Below are 23,760 nucleotides of genomic sequence, written 5' to 3'. Positions count from 1 at the left end.
AATAGACAGAGCCATCAGCAACAGACGGCTGGGTAAAATATGTGACTCTTAAGGAGAGATTTGGGAGTGCAAAAATGCAGGCCACTTGACAAAAACAGAACAGCAGGCTGTTGCAAGCACAGCAGGGAATGTGCAAAAACAGACTCAAGAGTGGGAGGAGAGAAGATAAGCAGAGAATAGAGTCCATAATGGAGTGTAGGAGGAAACAAGGGCTGATAGGTATGGAGGTGGGGTCTGAGCTGCAAGAGCCTTAACAAGACAGCCTAATGGGTGCTTCTGAACATAAACCACATCTCAAAAGAACAGTAATGATCTTCAATAAGAGATCTTAATTCATTTATGTACAACTCAGGTTGAGAGGACATTAAAAGCCAGTGTCTGATCTGCTTAGAAGCTAAAGATTCCAAAGCATTCTTTGATGGAACATGCGTTTGCAATAATCTCCTTGGCCAAAGTTTCACTTTGTCCATCACTGTTGTGCTCTGAGATTTTTTAGAATAAGGTACCAGATACTACTTTTCAGTTAAAATAATTTAAGGCAATTCAGATTTAGTTTACATAATGTATCTTAACTCTGCCCCTTTGCACACATGCTTTACAATAGGGTCTTCTGTTACATGGTCATGCAACACACCTGTAGGTGCAGTAGCAAAGATGAACATATCTAATAATTTAGGTGACTGAAAACTAATCATTTTGTATTCTATTATATTGAATTGCTTACCAAGTACTTTCACACTGCCCACTGATCATATAACTAAGACTCTTGTAATATGCACACATAGGGAACAAGAATTAAGATGAAAGTGTGAAACAATCTAAATTGCCTGATTTTTGCAAGATCAAAATGTCAGCCTTAATACTGCATTTAAAAAAAACCTTCCTATTTAAAGAGAGGCTCACAATTTAAGAAGTGCACAAAACTGTGAGGTAGCGCTCTTTACTGTAGCTGCTACTATGGGAGCCAATTAACTACAAAGCTTGATGTTTACTCATCTTCTCCATGAGCAGCAACAACTCTCTTCTTCTTATTACCTACCATTGTTTATTTTTAATTTTAAACATACGCATTAGTAATGAGAGCTAATGAACATTTGTGCTCTGACAAGGTTTCTTTGATTGCAAGGTCTCCAGGGCAGGGACAGTCTTCCCCTGGTATCTTCTACAGAGATAAGCAACTTGTTGGTACTTAGGGCTAGTCTACACTGGCAGCACTTTAACATGTGTGGTCGCAGCGCTGTGAGGCTCTAAAAAAAAAAAAAACCACCTCAACAAGGGACGCAGCTCCCAGTGCTTTACAGCACTGCAACTTGTTGCGCTCGGGGGAGGTGTTTTTTCACACCCCTGAGCAAGAAAGCTGCAACACTGTTAATTGCCAGTGTAGACAAGCCCTTAGTAGTAATAATACAAAGACATTGCCCAGGAAAGAAAGGTAACTGGGTAAACAATGCATGAAGGTTTATCCCCATTTGGGAGGAATTCATCTGAATACAACAGAGCTACTTATTGAACTGACTCAACCTGTTTCTCCTCTCCCCTCCCCCAGGCCATTTGCTGAACAGACTCCCCTAGCACTTGCTTGGTGTGACTCCTATAATTAATCAATGGAGTATCACTTTGGGCTTGGCTACACTTATATTTTACAGCGCTCTAACTTGCTGGCTCAGGGGGTGTGAAAAATCTGAGCACAGCAAGTCTGAACGCTTTAAAGCGCTAGTGTAGACAGGCTCCAAGCGCTGAGAGCGAATCCCCTCGTGGAGGTGGATTACCAGGAGCGCTGAGAGAGCTCTGCCAGCGCTCGAGTGTGACCACACTCGTGCTTCAGAGCGCTGCTGTGGGAGCGTTCTCGCAGCAGCGTTTTGAAGTTTCCAGCGTAGACATACTCTTATACCTCTACTGGATCATCATTTCAGCGTTACACCAGAAATTAACATTTTACGAACTACTGTCCACGGCTGCAAGGTGTTGAGCATCTCCAGTCCATCAAATCACTTCACCACACGTTAATCTGCAGCAACTGCACCTCCACACAGCAAGATTCTGAGCATTCTGTCCCCTCCATGAGATTTTCTCTATCTAAGGTATAAACTGGACTACAGTCAAGTCAAAACCAAGTTTCCTCAAAATTTGAAGATTTGCAGGATAACTTCACTTTACTCATTCTGAAGATAAGAGAGAAAGGGGAATTCTTTGAGCACAGAAAATCTCTAAGCGTTTCCATTACTTTTGCCTTTTCACCTGGACTACCCCTTGATAAAACAGCCGTAGTTCAAAACAACTGACCAGACCTTGAATAAAAGTGCTATTTTATCAGTAATTGCAGTTTTGCTACTACATTGCTATAATCCCAAAATGAATTGTGATGCAAAAGCTTGATTTGCATGAGATATTTTGTTGTGATTATCCAATCTAAGCATCAAGGTTTAATGCATTTTAAATTATTCTTAAATGTATCTTCATTCTAGCCCCTGCACCAATGGTTTACATTAGTTTGTGTCTAATTTTTTTTAGACCTCCTGTTCCTGCAGACCCCTGCACATGAAAATTTCATAGATTTTAAGACAAGAAGGGGACCATTAGATCATCTAGTCTGGCCTCTGGTATGTGATGCTGGTTTGTGCTCTTAAACTAGGGGATTTCAGGAGGAAGGAGGGAAAATAGACACAAAAACTTTTGCTTTGTTTACCGTCAGTTGGAGCTTCACCTTATTATGCATAATACTAACCTGACAACAGGGAGAGGCTGCCAGAATATCATAGGTATACATGGTTCCCAGTTGATGCCAGCTTCCATCCCATCGGGACTTGCACTTAATGCAGATAATTTTGTGAACCCCTTCTAAGCAGTCGACACAAACAGCATAGAGGTGCATAAGCCTTCCTGTGGACAGGAAACACATTTCTTAAGGAAAGGAGACATTATCCAAAAGTTTTAAGCAGACATTTCCTGTAATGTGCCATTTTGTCATTATACAAATAATATTTTTTTTAAGAGAGAGAATGACAAAGTACAGAATGCTACTTTATAGACATGCCCAAAGTGTTTTCTAAAGGGGCAAAAGGTCCCACTTTGTTTTTTTTTTTTTTTTTTAAAGTGGGATGTCAGATCCTTAATTTTCTCTTTGCTGGAGGATTTTGGCAAAATACTATGAGGACCTGGAAAGTGATGTCACATCAAACTGACTCTCCAACTCCAATAATTCATCCACTGTCAACTCCCACCTCAAGGAAGAAGAGTTGCAGCTCACTTGCCAGTCTGGTTTGACAGTTATATTCAAGTCTGCCAAATGTCTTGCCAAGATTTTCCAGCAAAGAGAAGGAAATAATGACGTGTCATTCCTAATGTGAGAAACCATAAAAAAGTAGAAAAAAGCAAAACTGCAACTCTTGGTTTTGCTTGGCAGTACACTTTAAGGCATGTGTATTGAAGACATGAGCAAATGATGCTTTAATGCATATTACTTTTTCAGATCTCTATACAAACTTCAAAATACCATATAGTATGTTAGACACTTTCAATTCCAGTGTGAAGTGTTAAAATAACTCTCTCTCCATCATATTTAATCAGAGACTTCCTATGCAGGGGTGAATTGTCAAGAGTTGGGTAAATTACACTGACTTCCATCGCTGCAGACAGTTCAGACTTCAAGACTGAATATTTACTTTATAAAAACCATGAACAGACTTATCAGTGGAGACTTACCCCAAGATACAAAATTCAGATGATAATATAAAAAGCTTCACACAAGTTTTGGAGATCCAGTATTTTGATCTGGGCTCATCCCCATGTTATTGAACTGAGCACTGGCTATTTGACTATGTACATCATACTGTAATACAAAAATCATCACCGGATATTTTGCATTACTGGTATGCAAGAAAGTTATGATCTAATATTCAACTACAAATACCATCTACAAAAGAGTTGTGTGTTGTGATTTTCAGGAAACAGGCACTTATGAATTAAAGTGTTGAATGTACAATTTCTTAATTAAAGTAATGAATTCATGAATCTAGCAGCTGCTTTGGAAAAAATCTCAAAATATAGAAAATGTCTGGAAGCCAACAAGTACAGTTAGTCTATATCAGAGATTTTAAACAAGTTTTTTTTTTTTTTTTAAGCAAACCTTTTAGAGAAATTGAGTGGAGAATAAAGCCTTCCAATAAAGCTTTCAATTATTTCTGCACTCCTGTAACTTTAAACCGGTAAAAAAGAGATCCCAATCTGAGAAAAATTTATGAGTTTTTAAGCAAAATTCTACAATCTTCAAAAAGTAGTTTATTATGGGAGTTTTATTACTCAGACCCTGCCTTACAATACTCCTAGAGTACAAATACATCAAGATCTGTTGCTCAGGTGAATATCTGGAAATGTAATCTTCGACATAATTCCATGCATTAGAAATCTTTTACTGTGTACCAGAATTAATAACTTTTTTATAGAAGACAGCTTTAAATGTACTTTACAGTATTCATAGCTTCTGCACACACAGAAATATTTCATCTTCACCACCATTAATTTTGAGATTCCTAGTTAAATGGCTTGATGGCTAAATCACTCACTGAAATAAAGAAATAATTTGTTTAACTCAGGAGGGAAACAGTGTCCTGGAACAGAGATTCACAGTTTAACTTTGTATGTTAAAATGTGCACTAACAGAAGATTAAATGTAATCTTCTTGTAACAAATCATTCTATTTAAGACAAAGGAAAGTAAACTTCAACAATTTAGACAATCTCCTTGGATCTAGTATTTCACAGGTTTACATAGATCTTCTAAAAGTTAGGAAGTAATGAAATACATGTAAGTAATAGTCATGTTAAGAAGAGTTTCTGATTATTTTTGACAAGTGTTAAATTGACATGTGACATTTTAATTGTTGCAAAAGTATTGATTAAATTTGGCAAAACCATGAGCACATTATGCACATCTCCTCCAAAAAAGGGACAAACACTCTTGCCCCATATCACTACATATTTATCTTAGATCATTTGCTCTTTGTCTGTCATTTTTTTCCTTTTGCAGTACATTAGGTATTACGGAAACAATACTGTTAGCATGGACAGAGCTTAGTGACTTAGTGCAATGTAATATTTATACCATTGTTTGTTAAATCAAGTAAGCTTATTTAATGGGTACTACGACCATGTATGGGATATAACAAACTTCATGAACAGGAAAAAAAATACATCTTAAAAATACCTGCTTTATGGGGTTGTCTTACTCCCACTTTCTTGCTTTTTCCATTAAATTCTCAAAGTAATCCCTGCTGTGTCAACCAAAGTAGTAATAATTCTGTTGACACTTGTCTTGCACAGATTGTTGCCCCCCCCCCTTCTTTGGTCAATTCCCTAGATTGTGCACGCAGTTAGAGGTAGCAAGGCATAGCCTTCTTAGTCCTGCATATTATGCTAGCCCATCACCCTCTTTCTCACCACAAAATAACTTACTGGTTGTTGGGCTTTTTATTTTTTATTTTTTTTTAAATTTAAACCAAACTGGCCCCCAGCAAGCTATCCAGCCACAAAGTGGCATGACCGGCTCCTCTGGTAGATGTCTAATTTCAGCCCCTAATCTAGGCTGCAACAGGAAATTTAATTTTAAGACAATGCATGACTTACTGTAAAACTCTCAGCAAATAAGGCAGTGCACGTGCAGTGCAACACAGAGTGGCTGGAAAACCATTACATGCTGTGCCTGGAACCCCGAAGGAAAGTCCCTTTGTTGTAGAACTAATAGCAAGGTATGTCAACGTTTACACCTCCCAGCCTATACAATATATCCCTGTTTCATGAGCATACTTATACCAAACTTTATTACTTCGATTTGACCCAATGATAAACTGGAAATGAATTTAGGCTTTACAAAAGCACTTGCTGCATGGGGATGAAAATCTAAAATGAAATGCACAAAAAGCAGTTCAATCATTTTAAAGAGACCCAACACAACTGACAAGACAACCTGTACCTTGAAGGTGACAGGGAACATCATATTCAATTTCATCGTGTCTCGATGGACTAAGAAACAGGGTTCCATCCACTAGTGGAAACTGTTCAAATACGGGCAGTGCCCTGTGGCACAGCGCACAGTTTACAACATTCCTATGGCTGGCACTAAGTGCTGCAAGAATAAATTTCCGTAGGTCCTCCCCTTGACCCACTTGGGCATCATCTTCCATCCGTACATGGAAAGTATTCAATTTATGCCTCGGTATATGAGTAAGTAGCTCAGATAGGTCAAGCCTTCTCAAAAATTGCACAGGGGCATCAAAATGTCCTGATCTATGCACTTGCAATCCAGATGCCCCGTAATCAAAATGGGCATTCCTGAACATGCCACCACCAGTCATGTTCTTTTTATGAGGTTCTAAGTGAATGGCATTCTTTAAAAATTCTCCTAAGTATCGTGAAGAACGAGGGCCGCTAAAATGTGCGGGGGCAAGAATAGAGTAGCCTGTAGGAGGGGACTGGCCAGGAGAGCCACAGGGAGAACGAACTGCATAGCTCCCACTAATTATGCCTTTCTCTTGAGAGTTCTGCCTGTCCATCGAATGTCTTCGCTGAATATCATGATTGAAACCTTTTTGTGGCTTGTTGACAGGCCTGCACTTTTTAGCATCTTCCACAGACTCTGCCATGGACCTGCCTGAACTCTTCTCTGACACAGACTTTTTCTTCTTCTCATCCTGCATTCGCTTCACTTGGTACCAGTCCGTGTCTTTCTTTAAGTGACCCTGCCCACATCGGCAGGAGCAAAAGCGAAAAGCGAGATCATATCCCTTTTTTGTCCACATGTTTTGACGACACTGCTTTTCGTTCCAACTCCTTGCTCTGCCAATGCAGTTAAACTGAACAAGAATGCTGCTTTCCCACTCATAAAAACATTGAAGGTGCATCCAGGTGCTGTAGGGACAATGTTCATTGTTGCATACAACCTTCTGGTAGTCATCTTTTTCTAGATCAACAGGCCTTCCAAAGCTACAGATCAGTGGAGTAGCACAAGGTGCTTCTGTGGGACATAAAACAGAGACATTAGACCTTATGCTGAATGCAATTTATTTGCAATATTTATTTTAGGTTTGCCTGATCAGGCGTATAAGGAATCCACCACAATTACTGATTTATTTATTATCATGGTTTTACAAACTGAGAGACTTCTGCAACATAAACAAGATTAGAAAAAACTGCCACATTAGGCTCTCATCCGACAGAGACTTAAACACCTGTGTCACTTCAGGTTCATGAATGGTCCCACTCAATGGCACTATTCAGGCATGTAAAAGGACACATGTTAAGCCTTCACAAGACTGGGGCCTTAGTGTATTAATAGTTTTTCTTTTGTTGTTTCTAGTGTCGCACTGTGGGTCAAGCCCTAAAGCCTATACATAGCAAGTATATGCGGGGTCCATGCAGGGTGCTCACTGGGAGAAAAAAGTCCTTCTCTAGAAGTCTGTCCATGGCCATGACTACACCCTCAAGCCTAGAGTAGTCTCTGTGGCCGATGCAGCTGCCTCCTCGACAGGGTTTGTCGGCCAGAGCTGCATATTCACCTTACCCCTCTTTGGCTATGCTAGAACGCAGGGAGCTCTGGAAGAGCCACCATTCCTGCATGAGCTTCCAGCAGGCAGCCTGCTTCCTTTCCCTTCCCCTCATGCCCCCACTAAATCAGTTCAGCCACACTGAAGGCTTTTGGAAACCACTGAGTCAAGGTATGATTTACCCTTATGTGAATCCCAAACCAGCTTAACTAGCAGCCTTTGCTATGTTCTGGAGCAAGAACAGTCCATTTGAATTTCCCTGTCATATGAAACTGTCTGCTTCTGTACCTGTGTTTTCCATTATTATGGTTTATCTATTTTTTCCCTAATCTAAATGTCTGTTGTAATATATGGAGAAACCATTTGGCTGGCTTTTGGACTTGTAACTGAAGATGAGAAGGGCTAGAAGCGGTACCGCTGCCGCTTTCTGGATTGCTGAATATGAAAACCTTTTTTTTTTTTTTTTTGGGGGGGGGGGGACGACAACTTCTAATACACGAAGGATTTTTGCAGTATAGTTAACCTTGGTCAAACCTTAGGAGATTTGACTCTGATAAGCATCAACATTTTCAGGCACTGAACCCAATATTGAGGATATTCTTTCACCTCCCACAACTTTTCTTACCCTGCACTTCCTCCCTCCACCTCACTTCCCAGAAATCATTCAGAATTTTAGCAGATCAGGCAGGTACTATGGCATTCAGATAATACCACCCTTCTCCAGGGCTTCTGTGGTCAAAGGCAGCCCGGAGCCCAATGTGCAAAAAAGAGTGCACAAGTCAGGGAGCAGAAGGCACATCAGGAGAGCTGACAGAACTCCTGGACTCTGCAGAAGAATTATATGGGAAGTAGATAAGCCTAGTGGGGAGGGAATTTCATCCCAAGCTGGGGGACAGCCAACAGCTACAGAGGAGCCCACAGTTCAGGCGGAGACATCCCTCAGGGATCACAGAATCACAGAAGATTAAGGTTGGAAGAGACCTCAGGAGGTCATCTAGTCCAACCCCCTGCTCAAAGCAAAACCAACCCCAACTGACGAATATATTAAAGGGAGACTCAATATCTTACTACAGAGGACAGAAAATAACTTGGTTAAGTAGAAGTAGGAGCTAGTGAGGAAACAGTCAAAAGTAAGAGTCCCATTTAGGTATAACACATGAAGTCAAGCCACTGAATCTTGACCAAACGCTTACATACAAATACTAGGAGTCTAAATACTAAAGATGGGTGAATTAGAGTGCCTGGCATTAAATGAGGATATTGAAATAATAGGCCTTGTGGAAACTTGATGGGATAAGGAACATCAAGGGGACACCATAATACCAGGGTACCAAATATACAGAAATACACAGTAAGGTCACACTAGTGGAGGAGTGGCACTATATGTGAAAGAAAGCATAGCATCAAATAAAACAAAAATCTTAACCGAATCAAACTATCACAGTATCTCTATGGACAGAAATTCCATGCTTGAACAATAAAAGTATAGCGCTAGGAATATTTTACCGACCACCTGGCCAGGATGGTGACGGAGCATGAAATGCTCAGGGAAATTAGAGAGGATACAAAGGCAGAAAAAACCCAATAATGATAGGGGATTTCATTATATCCTTATATTGACTGGGTATGTGTCACCTCAGGAAGGGATGCAGAGATAAAATTATTAGACCCTTAAATGGCTGCTTTGTGGAACAGCTTGAACACACACACAGGGAGAGGCAAATCTTGATTTAGTCCGAAGTGGAGCACAGGATCTGGTCCAAGAAGAAAATATAGCTGAACCACTCAGTAATAGCTGACCATAACATAACAAAATTTAACATCATTGTAGAGGGGAAAATGCCAAAGAAACCCACCACAGCAGCATTTACCTTCAAAAACGGGAACATTACAAAAATGAGGAGGCTAGTTAAATGAAAATTAAAAGGGTTAGCCATAAGAGTGAAATGCCTGTAAGATGCATGGAAACTATTTAAAACACCATAATAGAGGTTCAAACAAAATGTATATCCCAAATTTAAAAAAAAAAAAAAAAACCAACGTAAGAGGACCAAAAATAAACAAGACACTGTGACTGAACAGCAGAGTAAAAGAGATGGCTAGTGGGAAAAGGGCATCCTTTAAAAACTAGAAGCGAAATCTTAGTGTGCGATGTATAGAAAGGAGCATAAACTCTGGCAAATCAAAAGCATAAGGCAGGCAGGCCAAGAAAGAATTTCAAAGCAACTAGGGAAAAACACAAAAACTAAGAGCAAAAACATGTTTAAGTCCATCAGAAAAAGGGAGGCTGCCAAACAGTTAGTTGGGTCACTAGACGGATCTAGGTGTTAAAGGAGCAATCTGGGAACATGAGGCCATCTCAGAGAAGATAAATAAATTATCTGCATCAGTCTTCACAGCAGAGGCTGTGGAGGAGAGCCATTCTTCTTAGGTGACAAATCTGAGTAACCATCCCAAATTGAGGTGTCAATAGAGGAGGTATTGGAACAAACTGATACAATGAACAGTAATAAGTCAACAGAACCAGATGGCATTCATCCAAGAGTTCTGAAGAAACTAATATGAAATTGCTGAACTAACAACTGTGGTTTGTAACCTATCGCTTAAATCAGCCACTGTACCAGATGATTTGGAGGGTAGTGAATGTAATGCTGATTTTTTTAAAAAAAAGGCTCCAGAGGCAAATCCTGGCAATTATAGCCTGGTAAGCCTAACTTCAGTACTGAGCAAACTGGTTGAAACCAGAGTAAAGAACAGAATGATCAGACACACAGATGAACACAATAGGTCAGGGAGCATCAACATGGCTTTCGTAAAGGAAAATCATGCCTCCCCAACTTATTAGAATTCTTTGAGGGGAATCAACAAGCATGTGGACATGAGTGATCCAGTTGATATAGTGTACCGAGACTTTCAGAAAGCCTTTGACAAGGTCCCTCACCAAAGGCTCTTTTGCAAAGTAAGCAGTCATGGGATAACAGAGAAGGTCCTCTCATAGATCAGTAACTGATTAAAAGATAGGAAACAAGGGTAAGAATAAATGGACAGTTTTCACAATAGACAGCAGTAAATAGCAGGGTTCCTTAAGGATCTCTACTGGGACCTGTGCTGTCCAGCATATTCAGAAACAGTTTGGAAAAAGCTCTGCTTCAGCTGCTTCTGGCCATCACTAAAAACATTACGCTGATTTAAAATACGTTACTTTTATTTAACAGCCACCTCCACTTTAAGAAACTTTCCATAATCTTATACAGTGGCCATGCATAGACACATGCAGTTCATTTTAAGACAATCAAATCTTCAACATTCTAGTAGTATTGTTGCCCTTTCCTATAATGTTCTGTTAAAAGGATAATAAAGCCACAGAACCTTTAGCAAATTCATGAAAGGTAAAGAACTGAAAGCTCTGGAAACCTTTTTATCCAAAACATACATACAGACAGCATGGAAAAAAACTACCAATGCTGCTCCACCAATGTGCCTCAACTTTCCTCTGAAGAGATCTACCTCTTAGTGTAAGAGGTCAATTGAGTCTCCATAATTATTTATTCGATCATTCTCCTCTCTGTTCCTAATGCCAACAATGGTGTCCACAATAGTGGCAGTTTCTGAGATGTAGATACCTTTTCTCTCAAAGTGTGAAGAGTATGCATTCCATTTCAGAATACATATTCTGTAAACAGATCAGATGCAGAGAGGAAAACACCACAAGTAAACAAGCTGGATGGAGAGCTTCAGGAGACAGCTATGGTATCCCTCTAGCACCATTTAGGAAGCTCATCCAACTAATACCAGGCCTGTTTTCCTACTAGTTATCTAAGCTCACAGAAACTATGGTGGGGTTTTGTTGAGTTTTATATTTCTAGTCTTCATTTATTATTATTTGTTGTTACTATGGCTCTTAAAACTTCTCTTCAAGCTGCTGACGTGTATTACTGGGTATACTAACATTGGCTAAGATAACAAAAAACTGAGTTTCCTAACCCAGCTACTCATCTGATACTGCCCATTTCAATTCAACAGACATCATGCCACATCAAGCAATGCTTGTGCAGGCTTTTTTCCTTTGACTCTAGCAAGTAGTAATACTTTTATGATACTTAAGATTTGAAAAAGTGTATCTTTGGATTATAGCATATTAGGCAATAATATGCAATGTATCCCAGAAGAGCTAATTAAAATTAAACCATCAAAGGCACATCATAATAAACCCGATGCTGAAAAAGTTTTTTTTAAAAAAAGTACTGTGAAAATCTCTCATTTACACATCCTCCAGCATTCGTCTACTTTGTAATGCAGTCTTTCATACCATTTTTGAGGGAAAGAAACCAAAAGTCCAATACCCCCATAAAAAGTTTAAATATTCTCTAATATTTGTGTGCACAAACACAACTGAGATGGCCTATAATTTAATTATCGTTTTAATTTTATGTCCAGAGTTCTCCAATGTTATGTTTTATTAAAACACCCTTTGGAACAGAGCACAAGCACTAAATCTGTTCCTTGTTATTAACTATTTTAATTGTCCTCATCATCATCAAGGATCTACAACCTATCCTGAAGGATGACCCATCATTCTCATAGATCTTGGGAGACAGGCCAGTCCTTGCTTACAGACAGCCCCCCAACCTGAAGCAAATACTTACCAGCAACCACACAACAAAAACACTAACCCAGGAACCTATCCTTGCAACAAAGCCCATTGCCAACTGTGTCCACATATCTATTCAGGGGACACCATCATAGGCCTAATCACATCAGCCACACTATTACAGGCTTGTTCACCCGCACATCTACCAATGTGATATATGCCATCATGTGCCAGCAATGCCTCTCTGCCATGTACATTGGCCAAACCAGACAGTCTCTACGTTAAAGAATAAATGGACACAAATCAGACGTCAGGAATTAGAACATTCAATAACCAGTTGGAGAACACTTCAATCTCTCTGGTCACTCAATTATAGACCTAAAAGTGGCATTTCTTCAACAAAAAAAACCTTCAAAAACAGACTCCAATGAGAGACTGCTGAATTGGAATTAATTTCAAAACTGGACACCATTACATTAGGCTTGAATAAAGACTGGGAGTGGATGTGTCATTACACAAAGTAAAACTATTTCCCCAGGTTTATTTCCCCCCCCCCATACCGTTCCTCACACGTTCTTGTCAACTGCTGGAAATGGCCCACCTTGATTATCACTACAAAAGGTTTTTTTGTTTTGTTTTGTTTTCTTTCCCTCTCCTGCTGGTAATAGCTCACCTTACCTGATCACTCTCGTTACAGTGTGTATGGTAACACCCATTGTTTCATGTTCTCTGGGTATATAAAATCTCCACACTGTATTTTCCACTGCATGCATCCGATGAAGTGAGCTATAGCTCATGAAAGCTTATGCTCAAATATATCTGTTAGTCTCTAGGGTGCCACAAGTACTTCTTCTCTTATCATAAGTAAAGCTGATAAAACACTTCCTTTGTCCCACCCTCGTAACACATACAGTTTGCTAAATGCCAAAAATAAAATATCCATAACCATTTGGACAATACTCGTGCCTCAGCAGCATGCAAACAAAAAATGGGATTCATAAAATAAATGCTAGAAATAAACAAAAAAATAGCCCATGCTTTGCACGGAGGGCATCCATAATCATTTTTTGTTGTTGTTTGTAATCTTCTTTGTTACATCTAATGGATATTTTAACGGCAATTGCAAAGGAGTGAGAGGGATCCCCCCCCCCTTTTTTCCTTTTCTTTTGCGCTGTTTCATGATGGATAAAGTGCTTTGAAAGGGATTTGGTTTTGTTCCCTTCCCCACAGCCTTAGAAATATCAGAACTGTGAAATGTGGTCTTCCTTAGTTTTTCTGAAGAACCTACTGGATGTCTCAGCATTGTACAGTGGGCAGGGCAAGGCTCCTCTCTCTCCTGCACAAAGGTACAATTGCAGAATGGGTGGCTCTGGAGCCTGACCATGTAGTAGTGAGAGACAACAGTGGGGCTCCATATGGACCACAAGGCTTGTCGACACTCAGCTAATTGCAGAATGGGACCTAAGAATCCAACAAGAGTATTATCCAGATGAACATACACGTGGGTATGTATCTGGATGGCAACATACCAAAATAACTGTTCTGCACTGTAAGACAAAACAATACTTCTCATCCCTTCATCCCTCTAGTTGCTGTCCCTCTCTTATAATGGATTGGGTGGGGCTTTCCTTTTAAGAAATGTCTTCACTGTGTTCTGTGCAGATATTGGATCTGGTCCACTTCTACGCTAATGTAACTCCATTGATTTCAATGGAATTATACCAGTGTAAAATTGAAGTACTGTGTTGACTCAGGCCCACAGCAGCTGAATGTATGTAAATATCAAAACACATTTGAATACATTATAGAAATTTTTAAAAATACATATTAAGTCCACTTTCTTCTACTCCCAACTGCCTCACATCACTCAAAATATTTAATGACCAATTTGAAAGGAACCCCTTGGTCTGGATGCCTAATGGGTACAGGCCACTGTAAATTTTGAAGTTTGGGCTCCGTATGTGCTTCCATATACTCCACACCCACTACAGAGTGAAGTGGCTTGGGAAAATGGTCACCAGACCAACTAGGTCCAGAAAGATTTAGATGGAAGGGATGTCTTGCCAGGAAATGCAATACCTCCACACACACACAAATCATCATCTCATTACTGAGTTATCTGGGACAATCTTCAATTTGAGTGAAGATCTTCTATCACAAAAATCAAATTAGATTACAATTTCAACTAAATCTAAGACAGGATCAAATAAAACTTGATCACCACATAACTAGGGCCTTACCATCCTAAATCATGGTAATCTTATAACTTAACGATTAAGCTTAGAATTTTAATACCAGAGGAAGTAACTTAAACTTGGTCCCAAAGAATGATGATATGCATGTGATGGATACATACAGATACTTATAAACTAGAATGCATAAATATTCCTATTCCCTTGGTTTGCTTACTGATGTGATTTCTTTTCCATTTCCTGCTTTGAGAAATTACACATTATGTTCTTGGTGTGGGTTTTTGTACTGTGTTGTTACTCTTACATATACAGGCTTGTAAGAAGTAAAACAATGTTTAAGCAGGTGGTTCTCAACCAGGGGTCTTCCAGAGGGTACATCAACTCATCTAGATGTTTGCCTAGTTTTACAACAGGATACATAAAAAGCACTAGTGAAGTCAGTACAAACTAAAATTTTGTACCAACAATGACTTTATACTGGTCTATATACTATACACAAATGTAAATACAATATTTATATTCCAATTGTTTTATTTTATAATTGTAAGGTAAAAATGAAAAAGCAAGTAATTTTTCAAGTAATAGTGTGCTATGACACTTTTGTATTTTTATGTCTGATTTTGCAAGCAAGTCATTTTTAAGTGAGGCGAAATTTAGGGTTACGCAAGACAAATAAGACTTCTGAAGGGGATACAGTAGTTTTAAACCAGTTTTAAACCTTTTTCAGATATAAAAGGCAAAAAGCAACTGGTTAAAAGAAAAGGTATATCTGAAGTGAAATTTTCAGGATAGTCCAGTTGAATCAATAGTTCTCTTGAATCAATAGTGAAATGCTTATAGAAGATACTAGGGATCTGTATGCAACCAATGTATGCCAGAAGGATTGTGAATAGACTGTTTTCCTACATATTGTGCCTCCTCAGCCAACAGTCTACGATAAACCAGGAACAGATTAAACTTTTCCATAACTTCTTCCTTGTCCCTCATGTGCTTACTTTATTTTTGTAGGAAGCAGTCTTATGAAGCTGTAGTCTTACTTTACTGTAATGTCTATTCACTATAATACTGTCTCTTTGCAAAAAGAGTAGTCGATACAAAAAATTTTAAATACAAAGACTACATGAGTGAAATTCTAAGGTTTTAGATTGCAACTGCAAAGAAATAAGGAAAAAGTCAAACATACAATTCAAATAGCATCAGGGATTCATCCTACATTATTTATATGTAAAGTCAACATTACTATGTACAGTACAACAAAATATGTGCACATATACTAATGTTTAAGTACATGTAATGATTATTTCATATATACACATCTGATGCTAATCAATTATTGATACAGGAACCATATATTTGTGTTTCCTGACTTAAACAATTCAAGTTTCGATTTTAGTACTCCAAGCTATTTTTAAATAGACAGACAGTTTGCTCAAACATTCATTTAAACAAGTTTCAAATTTACCTTTGAATTACAATCCTCCATCTCAAGGACTGAGATCACTAAAAATCTATTGAAATTAAACCAACTGTAAAACCTAGTTAGTTTAGCATGTGGTAATATGGCTTGTTTTCTTAAACACCAAGCAATTGTTTTAAAGAATACTATAGCCAGTACTACAAAACAGTGACTGAGCTTTTTTCAAAATCTCAATATTTTACGTTTATTAGGAAATAAGGAAAACAGAGCAGAGCTTTAACTTGCTGACATTCCCTTGGAGGAATCCTTTCTGAGTGGCAGACTCTCAAGGGGTTCCACACTACCTTAAGGGCAGGTCATGTGGCCTCAATGCCTCTGAGACTGAACCTCTGGGCTCCTGCATCACACCATGAGATCTGCTCACCAAGTTCAGCCGAGATAGACTCTTGATCAGAGACTTGTATGCTGTAAGGAACCCTTGCACTGCAGGAAGTATTTGCAATGACACCAGGCAGCTTTTTCAAAACATTAGGATTTATTAGTGAACCAGAACATAGCATCTGGAAGTCGTTAGGTTAGCATAGTGCATTCTCGCCAAGCCAGCCTTCCACCCAGTGAAGCTCCCATGGAATCCCTTCCTGGCTCTAACTCTGTGTCTCACCAAAGGGCAGCCCTTAACCCACCCACCTGACACCTTTCTCCTTTGTTCTCAGGCTGGGGGCTGTGCTCTGCTTCCCTGATGGAGGTGGGGGGAAATCTCCTTCCCCTGGGTTGTTTGTTGCTATGAATATCCTGCCCATTGGGGTTCCTCTTGTCTTTTCAGATTCTCTATTGATATGGTCAGTTTCAGCCCATCCTTTAAAGATCCATTCATTCTACCCCAGACAGCTATGTGACACAAACACCCCATGTCTCTTACTCTGCTCCAAGAGCAGCTTTAACCCTTTTGCACCCATTGGGTAGCAATGCAAAGTACTGAGGCATGCACATGATTCATAAAAATATTACAGACAAATCCCACTTCATCACACAAGCATCTTCATTTTCCCCCATTAAACACGATGATAGTTTATTTTCTCCCAATCTGTTTAGCAAATATGAATACTGTACTCAAAAATAAAATATTGTTCCTTTTGCCAGAGGCTTGTTTAGCATTTAAACTCAATCTGCTTCCAGGTAGCTGTCTAACCACTTGCATCCATTTAATGGTTCCACTTTTCAATTTTGGAAGCCAACATGCACTTCAGAACAGGTCCCTTCCAGTTCTGATATTGAGTGGTTGGCAAGACTAATGAATGATTAGCAGATGCCTATGTCATAAAAGTATCCATTTAGTAGAGCTTTTTGCAACATTTAGGCATCTTTGCCAAATGCCAACTTAAGTAGTTCTGCTCTGCCTATCTATAATTCCTCCTATAGTTTTACCTGAAGTTGCTATTCTCTTGTTCTGTGATTCTTTTAAGGAGGGCAAATGAACATGTGGTATTGCTGTAACAGAATGGCTTCTAGGTTTATGCCCAGACGTGGCTGCATTTCAGAGACACGAATATCAAGTTCTGATTCACCAAATATATGATTGTTTAAACAAGCCTTGTTTCCATACAAGTGATTTCATGTATTGGTGCAGTAATTGTTTTGTGACAGTTGAACAAATACTTTTATATAGCTTAGCGTCTAATAAACAGATCAGTCCTCCCAGTTGTAAGACACATTTACCTGTTTCTACTGACTGAGAAAAACAGAATGACAAACGCATAAGAACTCCCCCCATACACACACACACTTGATGATGTAAAGACAATTTGAATTCACTCTTTGAAGCCTTCCCCATGGCCTTTAATTCTTTGAAGCTCTTCAGAAAACTAATCCCTATGTCTCAGGAAGAAGAGCCTAATAATTAATGCAGATTTCCAGTGCTTCCGCCCTAGTAGACTAGCAGTGTGAAATTCCAATTCATGATATGAATAAAAGGGTCACTGCAGTGAGATTACTGAATTCCCCTCTTAAGTACAGTACCCATTCCTAAAGAAAGGAACTGAGGCCTGGTCTATACTACAAAGTTGGTTGATGTAAACCAGTGGCTCTCAAACTTTTTTTACTGGTGACCCCTTTCACATAACAAGCCTTTGAGTGCGACGCCCCCTTATAAATTAAAGACACTTTTTTATATATTTAACACCATTATAAATGCTGGAGGCAAAGCGGAGTTTGGAGCAGAGGTTGACAGCTAGCGACCTCCCATGTAATAACCTCACAACCTGCTGAGGGGTCCCGACCCCCAGTTTGAGAATCCCTGATGTAAACTGTCTTACACTGACCTAACTCTGTAAGTGTTTCCATTAAAATGTAGCTCCCACCGATGCTGCTTGCCCATTATACTTAATAACTCCACCTCCGCGAAAGGTGTCGTGCTTAAGTCTATGTAGTTAGGTTGACACAATGTCAGTGCAGACACTGTGTTGCTTACATTGACTTGCTGCCATTCAGAAACCATCCCACGATGCCCCACACTGGCAGTTAAATCGGTGCAAGCGCTCCTGGTGAGGATGTGCACTGCCAACCCAAGGAGCATAGTGTGGACATATAAACCAATTCAATTACTGTGGTGGCTATACGTCAATGTAACTTAGGTCTACTTAATTTTGTAGCGTAGACTTGCCCTGAATCTTAGTGTAGCCGCTTTAAGTGGATGGGAGAGAGCTCTCTCGTTGGCTTAATTATTCCAGCCCCCATGAGCAGCAGTAGGTATGTCAGCTGGAGAAGCTCTCTCCCCAACATAGCGCTGTCCACACTGGCACTTAAGTCAGCATAAGTTATGTAGCTCAGGATGGGTAGCTAATTTACACCCCTGAGCAACATAGCCTAAGTCAACATAAGTTATGGCTACACTACAGCTCTACTTATAGTAGAAACACATCCTCTCTCTCTCTCCCTCCCTTCCTAATGTTACAACTGCAGTTTAGATGTATCCCATCTTCACAGCCTTGCACTCTTCCATGACACTCCAGTGCTGCAGTCACTGGTTTCTTACTCAAAGTTGAGATAGCCTTCTGCATCTGAACTTTCACTTCTGTGAACTAAACTGTTTCCTCAAAACTTCTGCATTTCTGTAATCCTGAATTTCTGTGAAAAGGACTCTAATTAGAAGAAGGGTGAGACTTTTTTTAATCATTATTTTGTGTGTTATTGTAATTCAGGTGCCTTTTTAAGGTTCCAAACCATATGGATTTATTTCCTATAATTTAGGCCCAATCTTGCAACATGCTGAGCACCCACAACTCCCAATGTCTGTACCCCTGAAGAGCAATGGGAGCTCAAACACTTGGCATCTCAGTTGATCTAACCTTTAGGCTGAACCTATTAAACTGCAAACACACAATAACTTTTGTCTAATGTTCTATAGGCGGAAAAGTAGAGGAGCAAGGATGGGTTCAGGACCACAACTATCAAGCAGATAAAAGTGTGTGTCTGTATGATGATGTAAGGGCGGGTAGAGAAAGAGCTTACAGATCTCTCCCATGCCCAGAAATTGTTTTGTCACTGCTGTTTACAAACAAATGGGAGGGAGATCTGGAATGAGTGGATGCAAAGAAAACTCCCCTCTTAGTTCTTTCAACAGTCTCTCACCAGTTTCAAAGAAGTCTGTTTTTAAAATACCTCCTAAAGCAAAGCCTAGTAATAAATATAGGTCCGTGAGCATGGAATCCAGCCCATGGTTAACCATTTTGAGAGCATATAATTTTTTTAATTTCCTGACATCTGCATGTATATTTGCTTACCTCACATGTATACAGGAACAGTCTTTATTGTATTCATCAATACTACACAATTGCCTCTATCTGCACAGATTTGTAATTTTATGAACTGTTTTGTCCACAAAAGCAAGTATTTGCAGTTTCTAGAATCCTACAAATAGGTATTACAAATACAGCATGAAGGCTCTTTTCAAAAATAAAGTGCACTGGTGTAGACAATAAAACAGTTATGTTCAACTGAGTTTGGAGATAAATAGAATTATGAAGCGCAAGTTATGCTTTAGTATCCTATTATAGGTCATATTTTTATGTCCTTACACTTAGCAGTACTTTAACTCCACAAGTGGTCCCATTTAAATCACTCAACGAGTAGAGAATATTTGATAGAGAATATTTATCAGTGCTTAGCCATAGTGATTTGTATTCCATAAATATATATTGTGACAAAGTTCCTGCTCTACCTTGGTGGGTCTTGCGCTTATTGGCGGATTTGCTCGCCTTGGAGCTTCGTGGCAGCCCTCAGCTTGGATGTTTTTCTGAATTCACAGTCCAGGTCGACTCCTCCTGTGTCTGACCAGGAGTTGAGAGGATTTGGGGGGAACCCAGGCCCGCCCTCTACTCCGGGTTCCAGCCCAGGACCCTGTGGAATGCAGCTGTCTAGAGTGCCTCCTGGAACAGCTGTGCGACAGCTGCATCTCCCTGGGCTACTTCCCCATGGCCTCCTCCCAACACCTTCTTTATCCTCACCGTAGGACCTTCCTCCTGGTGTCTGATAATGCTTGTACATCTCAGTCCTCCAACAGTCCACGTTCTCACTCTCAGTTCCTAGTGCCTGGAGCAGGGGCTCCGCAAGGAGATCTTCCCCCACGGAGGCTACCACGGACCTGGTCGCTGTGAACAGTTTCCAGGTCCGGAGGAGGTCCTCGTAGAAGACCGGCAGCCTGGAGAGGTCTCGCGGAAGACCCGTCGGATAGAGATAAAGGAGCTGCCGGTCATATTGGAGCCCTCGGAAGTGGCGCAGGAAGGTGTGCGCCAATACGCTCCATGCCGCACTACCTGCACCATAAAGGAGCCTCTGCAGGGCCTGGAGGCAGAAGACATGGACCTGAGTGCGGAGACACTTCAGGCCCTGCCCTCCCTCCTCCAGGGGTAGATGGAGAACCCCTGCAGAGACCCAGTGCAGTCCTGACCAGAAGAACTCCAGAATCAACGTCCACAGGTTGGCCAAGAAATCCGGGGCCGGGACCAGGGTGTTGAGCCGGTACCAGAGCATGGACAGGACTAGGTGATTAAGCACCAGTGCCCGCCCTCAAAGGGAGAGACACCAGAGTAGTCCTGTCCATCTCCGGAGCCGCTCTACCACCCTGCCCTCTAAACCGTGCCAGTTCTCCTGCGGAGACAGATGTGTGGCAGAAAGGTAAATGCCGAGATAGAGCACCGGACCCGCGCTCCACCGGATGGCCTGAAGCGCGGGTGGGAGGGAGCTCACCCCTACCACCAAGCCAGAGCTCTTGACCCAGTTGACCCGGGCAGAAGAGGCTGCCGAGTAAACGGCCTGGCAAGCCTCCACCCGCGCCAAGTCGCTCGGGTCCTGGACCACAAGGAGCACATCTTCGGCATACGCCGACAGGACCAGCCGCAGCTCCGGCTCCCGCAGCGCCAACCGTGTCAACCTCCTGCAGAGGAGACAGAGGAAGGGCTCAATCGCCAGAGCGTACAGCTGGCCCGAGAGGGAGCACCCCTGCCGTACGCCTTGCCCGAAGCGGACCGGTTCGGCCAGGGTCCAGTTGAGCCTGACCAGACACTATACGGAGGCGTACAGCACCTGGAGAAAACCCACAAACTGGGGTTCGAAGCCAAACGCTCACAGAGTGCTCAGGAGATACCCTGTTGAACGCCTTCTCCTGATCCAGGGACAGGAGGGCGATCGACAGGCTGTCCCTTCACCCGAATTCCAAGAGGTCCCGGACCAGATACAGGTTGTCGAAGATGGTGCGGCCCAGTACGGTGTAGGTCTGGTCTGGGTGGATCACGTCCGCCAGCACGGATCCTAACCGCAGCGAGATGGCTTTCGCTGCGACCTTATAGTCCGTGCTGAGGAGCGAGACGGGACGCCAATTTCGTAAATCGCGGAGGTCCCCCTTCTTTGGCAATAAGGAGAGCATGGCTCGCCTGCACGAAAGAGGGAGGACCCCTCTCTGCAAAGACTCGGCCCAGACGGTGACTAGGTTTGGGCCGCTTCTTGATTGGCTGCAGGTGTTCTAATCAGCCTGTCTTATCTCCAGAAGATTCCTGATTGTTCTGGAACCTTCTCTGTTGGGAAATGGAACGTCCCTGGCTTGCTCCTCAGCTATCTGCTTTCTATTCTTTCCTAAAGCCCCCTGGCCTGGATTTTTCTTACTTTTTGATTCTGCCTTAGTTCCCCCCCCCTTGGCCCCCCGACCGGGCCAGACGCTTTTTTGTTTTGTTTTTTTGCCGTTTTTCTTTGCTGCCGTTGAGTGCTGGTCGGCTGCCAGCTTGCCGCCAGCACCCCCCCACCCCACGCCTGCTCTTGGGCGCAGCTATTTGCCTTAGCTGAAACCCCCGGAGGAGGGGGGGGGGAGGGAGACTGCCGACCCGCTATCCGGAGGGGGGAGTGGAAGCCCCCAGACCCAGCCGTTTTGCTGTCAGCTTATCTCTGCAACATTCCCGGCCCGCCGGAAGCCTTGCTACACAGCCAACACAGCTGGAGAAGAAGACAGAAGACAGACAAATCACCCAAGGAAGCTAGAAATCATCGTGGAGGGGGCCGTAAGACTGAGTAACTTTTTGAATTATACTCTCGTGGGGGGGGGAGTTTGACTGCGGTTTAATTGCGTTTGTGGCGGCACAGGGGGTGTGGCACGGAGCTGCCCCCCGATCCATCGGTGCCCCCCCAACATTATTACAACTGTCACAGCCCCCCGCCGTCCGTCCCTGCTGGCAACCTGCCATCTGCCTTCGGATCCAGCTGTTTGCTTTGAACTTTGCCTTTCGGACTGGACATAACAGCCGACCAAACGAGACTCTTTGGACAAACGTGCGTGGCTCCACAACCCCCCCACCCCCGGACGTTTCACCCCACAGCTTGCCCCTATCACCGGACCCCAATTTCTATTTTTTCCCCTCTTCCAGTCCAACCCATTTGGTACCCCCCCCCCCCGCGCCTGCAGCCCAGCAGGGAGGAGCGGTTAATCTGCTTCCCCCTCCCCCTTCTGGTGTCTCCCCATCTCTCCCTGCTCACAATGGCGGGGAATGAGAGGGGCAAGGCCCCTCTAACAATATCAGTTGTCCCTCCCCCACCTGCCCCCCTGCCCAACCCCCTCCCGCCACCACCACCACTGTCAAAACACCTGCCACCGCCCCCGCTGGGGCACCGGCAGCAGGAGGCACCGGGGCGACTACTGCCGCTGCTATGTCCACCCCCCCTCCCCAGATTCTAGGACCCCCCCCCCCCGAGTTGGCCGGAAAGGCCAGGGCGGGAAGAAAGGAAAGGGCCCCGCTAAAACCACTAAGCCCTCCATGGCAGGGGCTGCCCCCACCGCTGTGGCCTCGTCATCGACCATGGCATCCCTCCCTGCTGTTCCCCCCACCAGCTCTGCGAACGTCCCTCCCTTGGCCCCAGGGCGTATGCCCGGGCGGTGGCAGGCTCCCCGCGCCTGCCGCCTCGTCATCTCACCCACCCACTGCCTCCGCTACCATCACCAGCGGCTGGGGCCCCTTCCCCACCTTGACCAGGAGGCACGGTGTCCGTTGCCTCCTGGTGCCCGCCTCGCCCCACGTGGAGACATACGTGCAGGCGTTGACGAAGGTGGTAGGACCCACGGCTATTGTGGCGGCCTCCAAAATGTATGGGAAGGTCGTTTTTTTCTTAGCTTCGGAGGCTGCCGCCCAGGAGGCGGTGGAGAAGGGCCTGGAGGTGCGGGGGGTGTTTGTCCCCCTAGAGCCACTAGAAGACCTGGGCGTTCGCCTCGTCCTCACCTCCGTTCCTCCCTTTTTACCCAGTGCTGCCCTGTTACCCGCTCTCTCCACTCTGGGGAAACTTGTCTCTGTCATCAGCCCTCTCCCGTTGGGCTGCAAGGACCCCACCCTCCGTCACGTCCTTTCGTTCCGCCGGCAAGTGCAGCTTCTACCGCCGGCGGCGGCACGTGACAGAGAGGCGCTCGAGGGGTCCTTCCTAGTCCCTTACCAAGGAGCCCGCTATCGGGTCTTTTATTCCACGGGAGAGGCCCGGTGCTACTTCTGCCGCT

At 42.7% G+C, this 23,760-nt stretch overlaps 1 protein-coding gene across 1 annotated transcript in view; it reads right to left on the bottom strand.

Annotated features, from left to right (window-relative positions):
• The window catches only part of HECA (hdc homolog, cell cycle regulator), a 35,687-nt gene that overhangs the window by 2,967 nt on the left and 8,960 nt on the right, over positions 1-23,760 (bottom strand). Inside the window, exons 2-3 of the mRNA XM_084625133.1 lie at positions 5,968-7,008; positions 2,726-2,880 (exon numbers count right to left, since the gene is read on the bottom strand). Coding sequence (XP_084481259.1) covers positions 2,726-2,880; positions 5,968-7,008 — 1,196 coding nt within the window. The remainder of the gene's footprint in view (positions 1-2,725; positions 2,881-5,967; positions 7,009-23,760) is intronic.

The sequence above is a fragment of the Lepidochelys olivacea genome (assembly GCF_965140295.1).
Source record: "Lepidochelys olivacea isolate rLepOli2 genome assembly, chromosome: 3".
Taxonomy (NCBI): Eukaryota; Metazoa; Chordata; order Testudines; family Cheloniidae; genus Lepidochelys; species Lepidochelys olivacea.
Note: the sequence above shows the minus strand (reverse complement) of the source record. Positions and strands in the feature narration are given on the sequence as shown.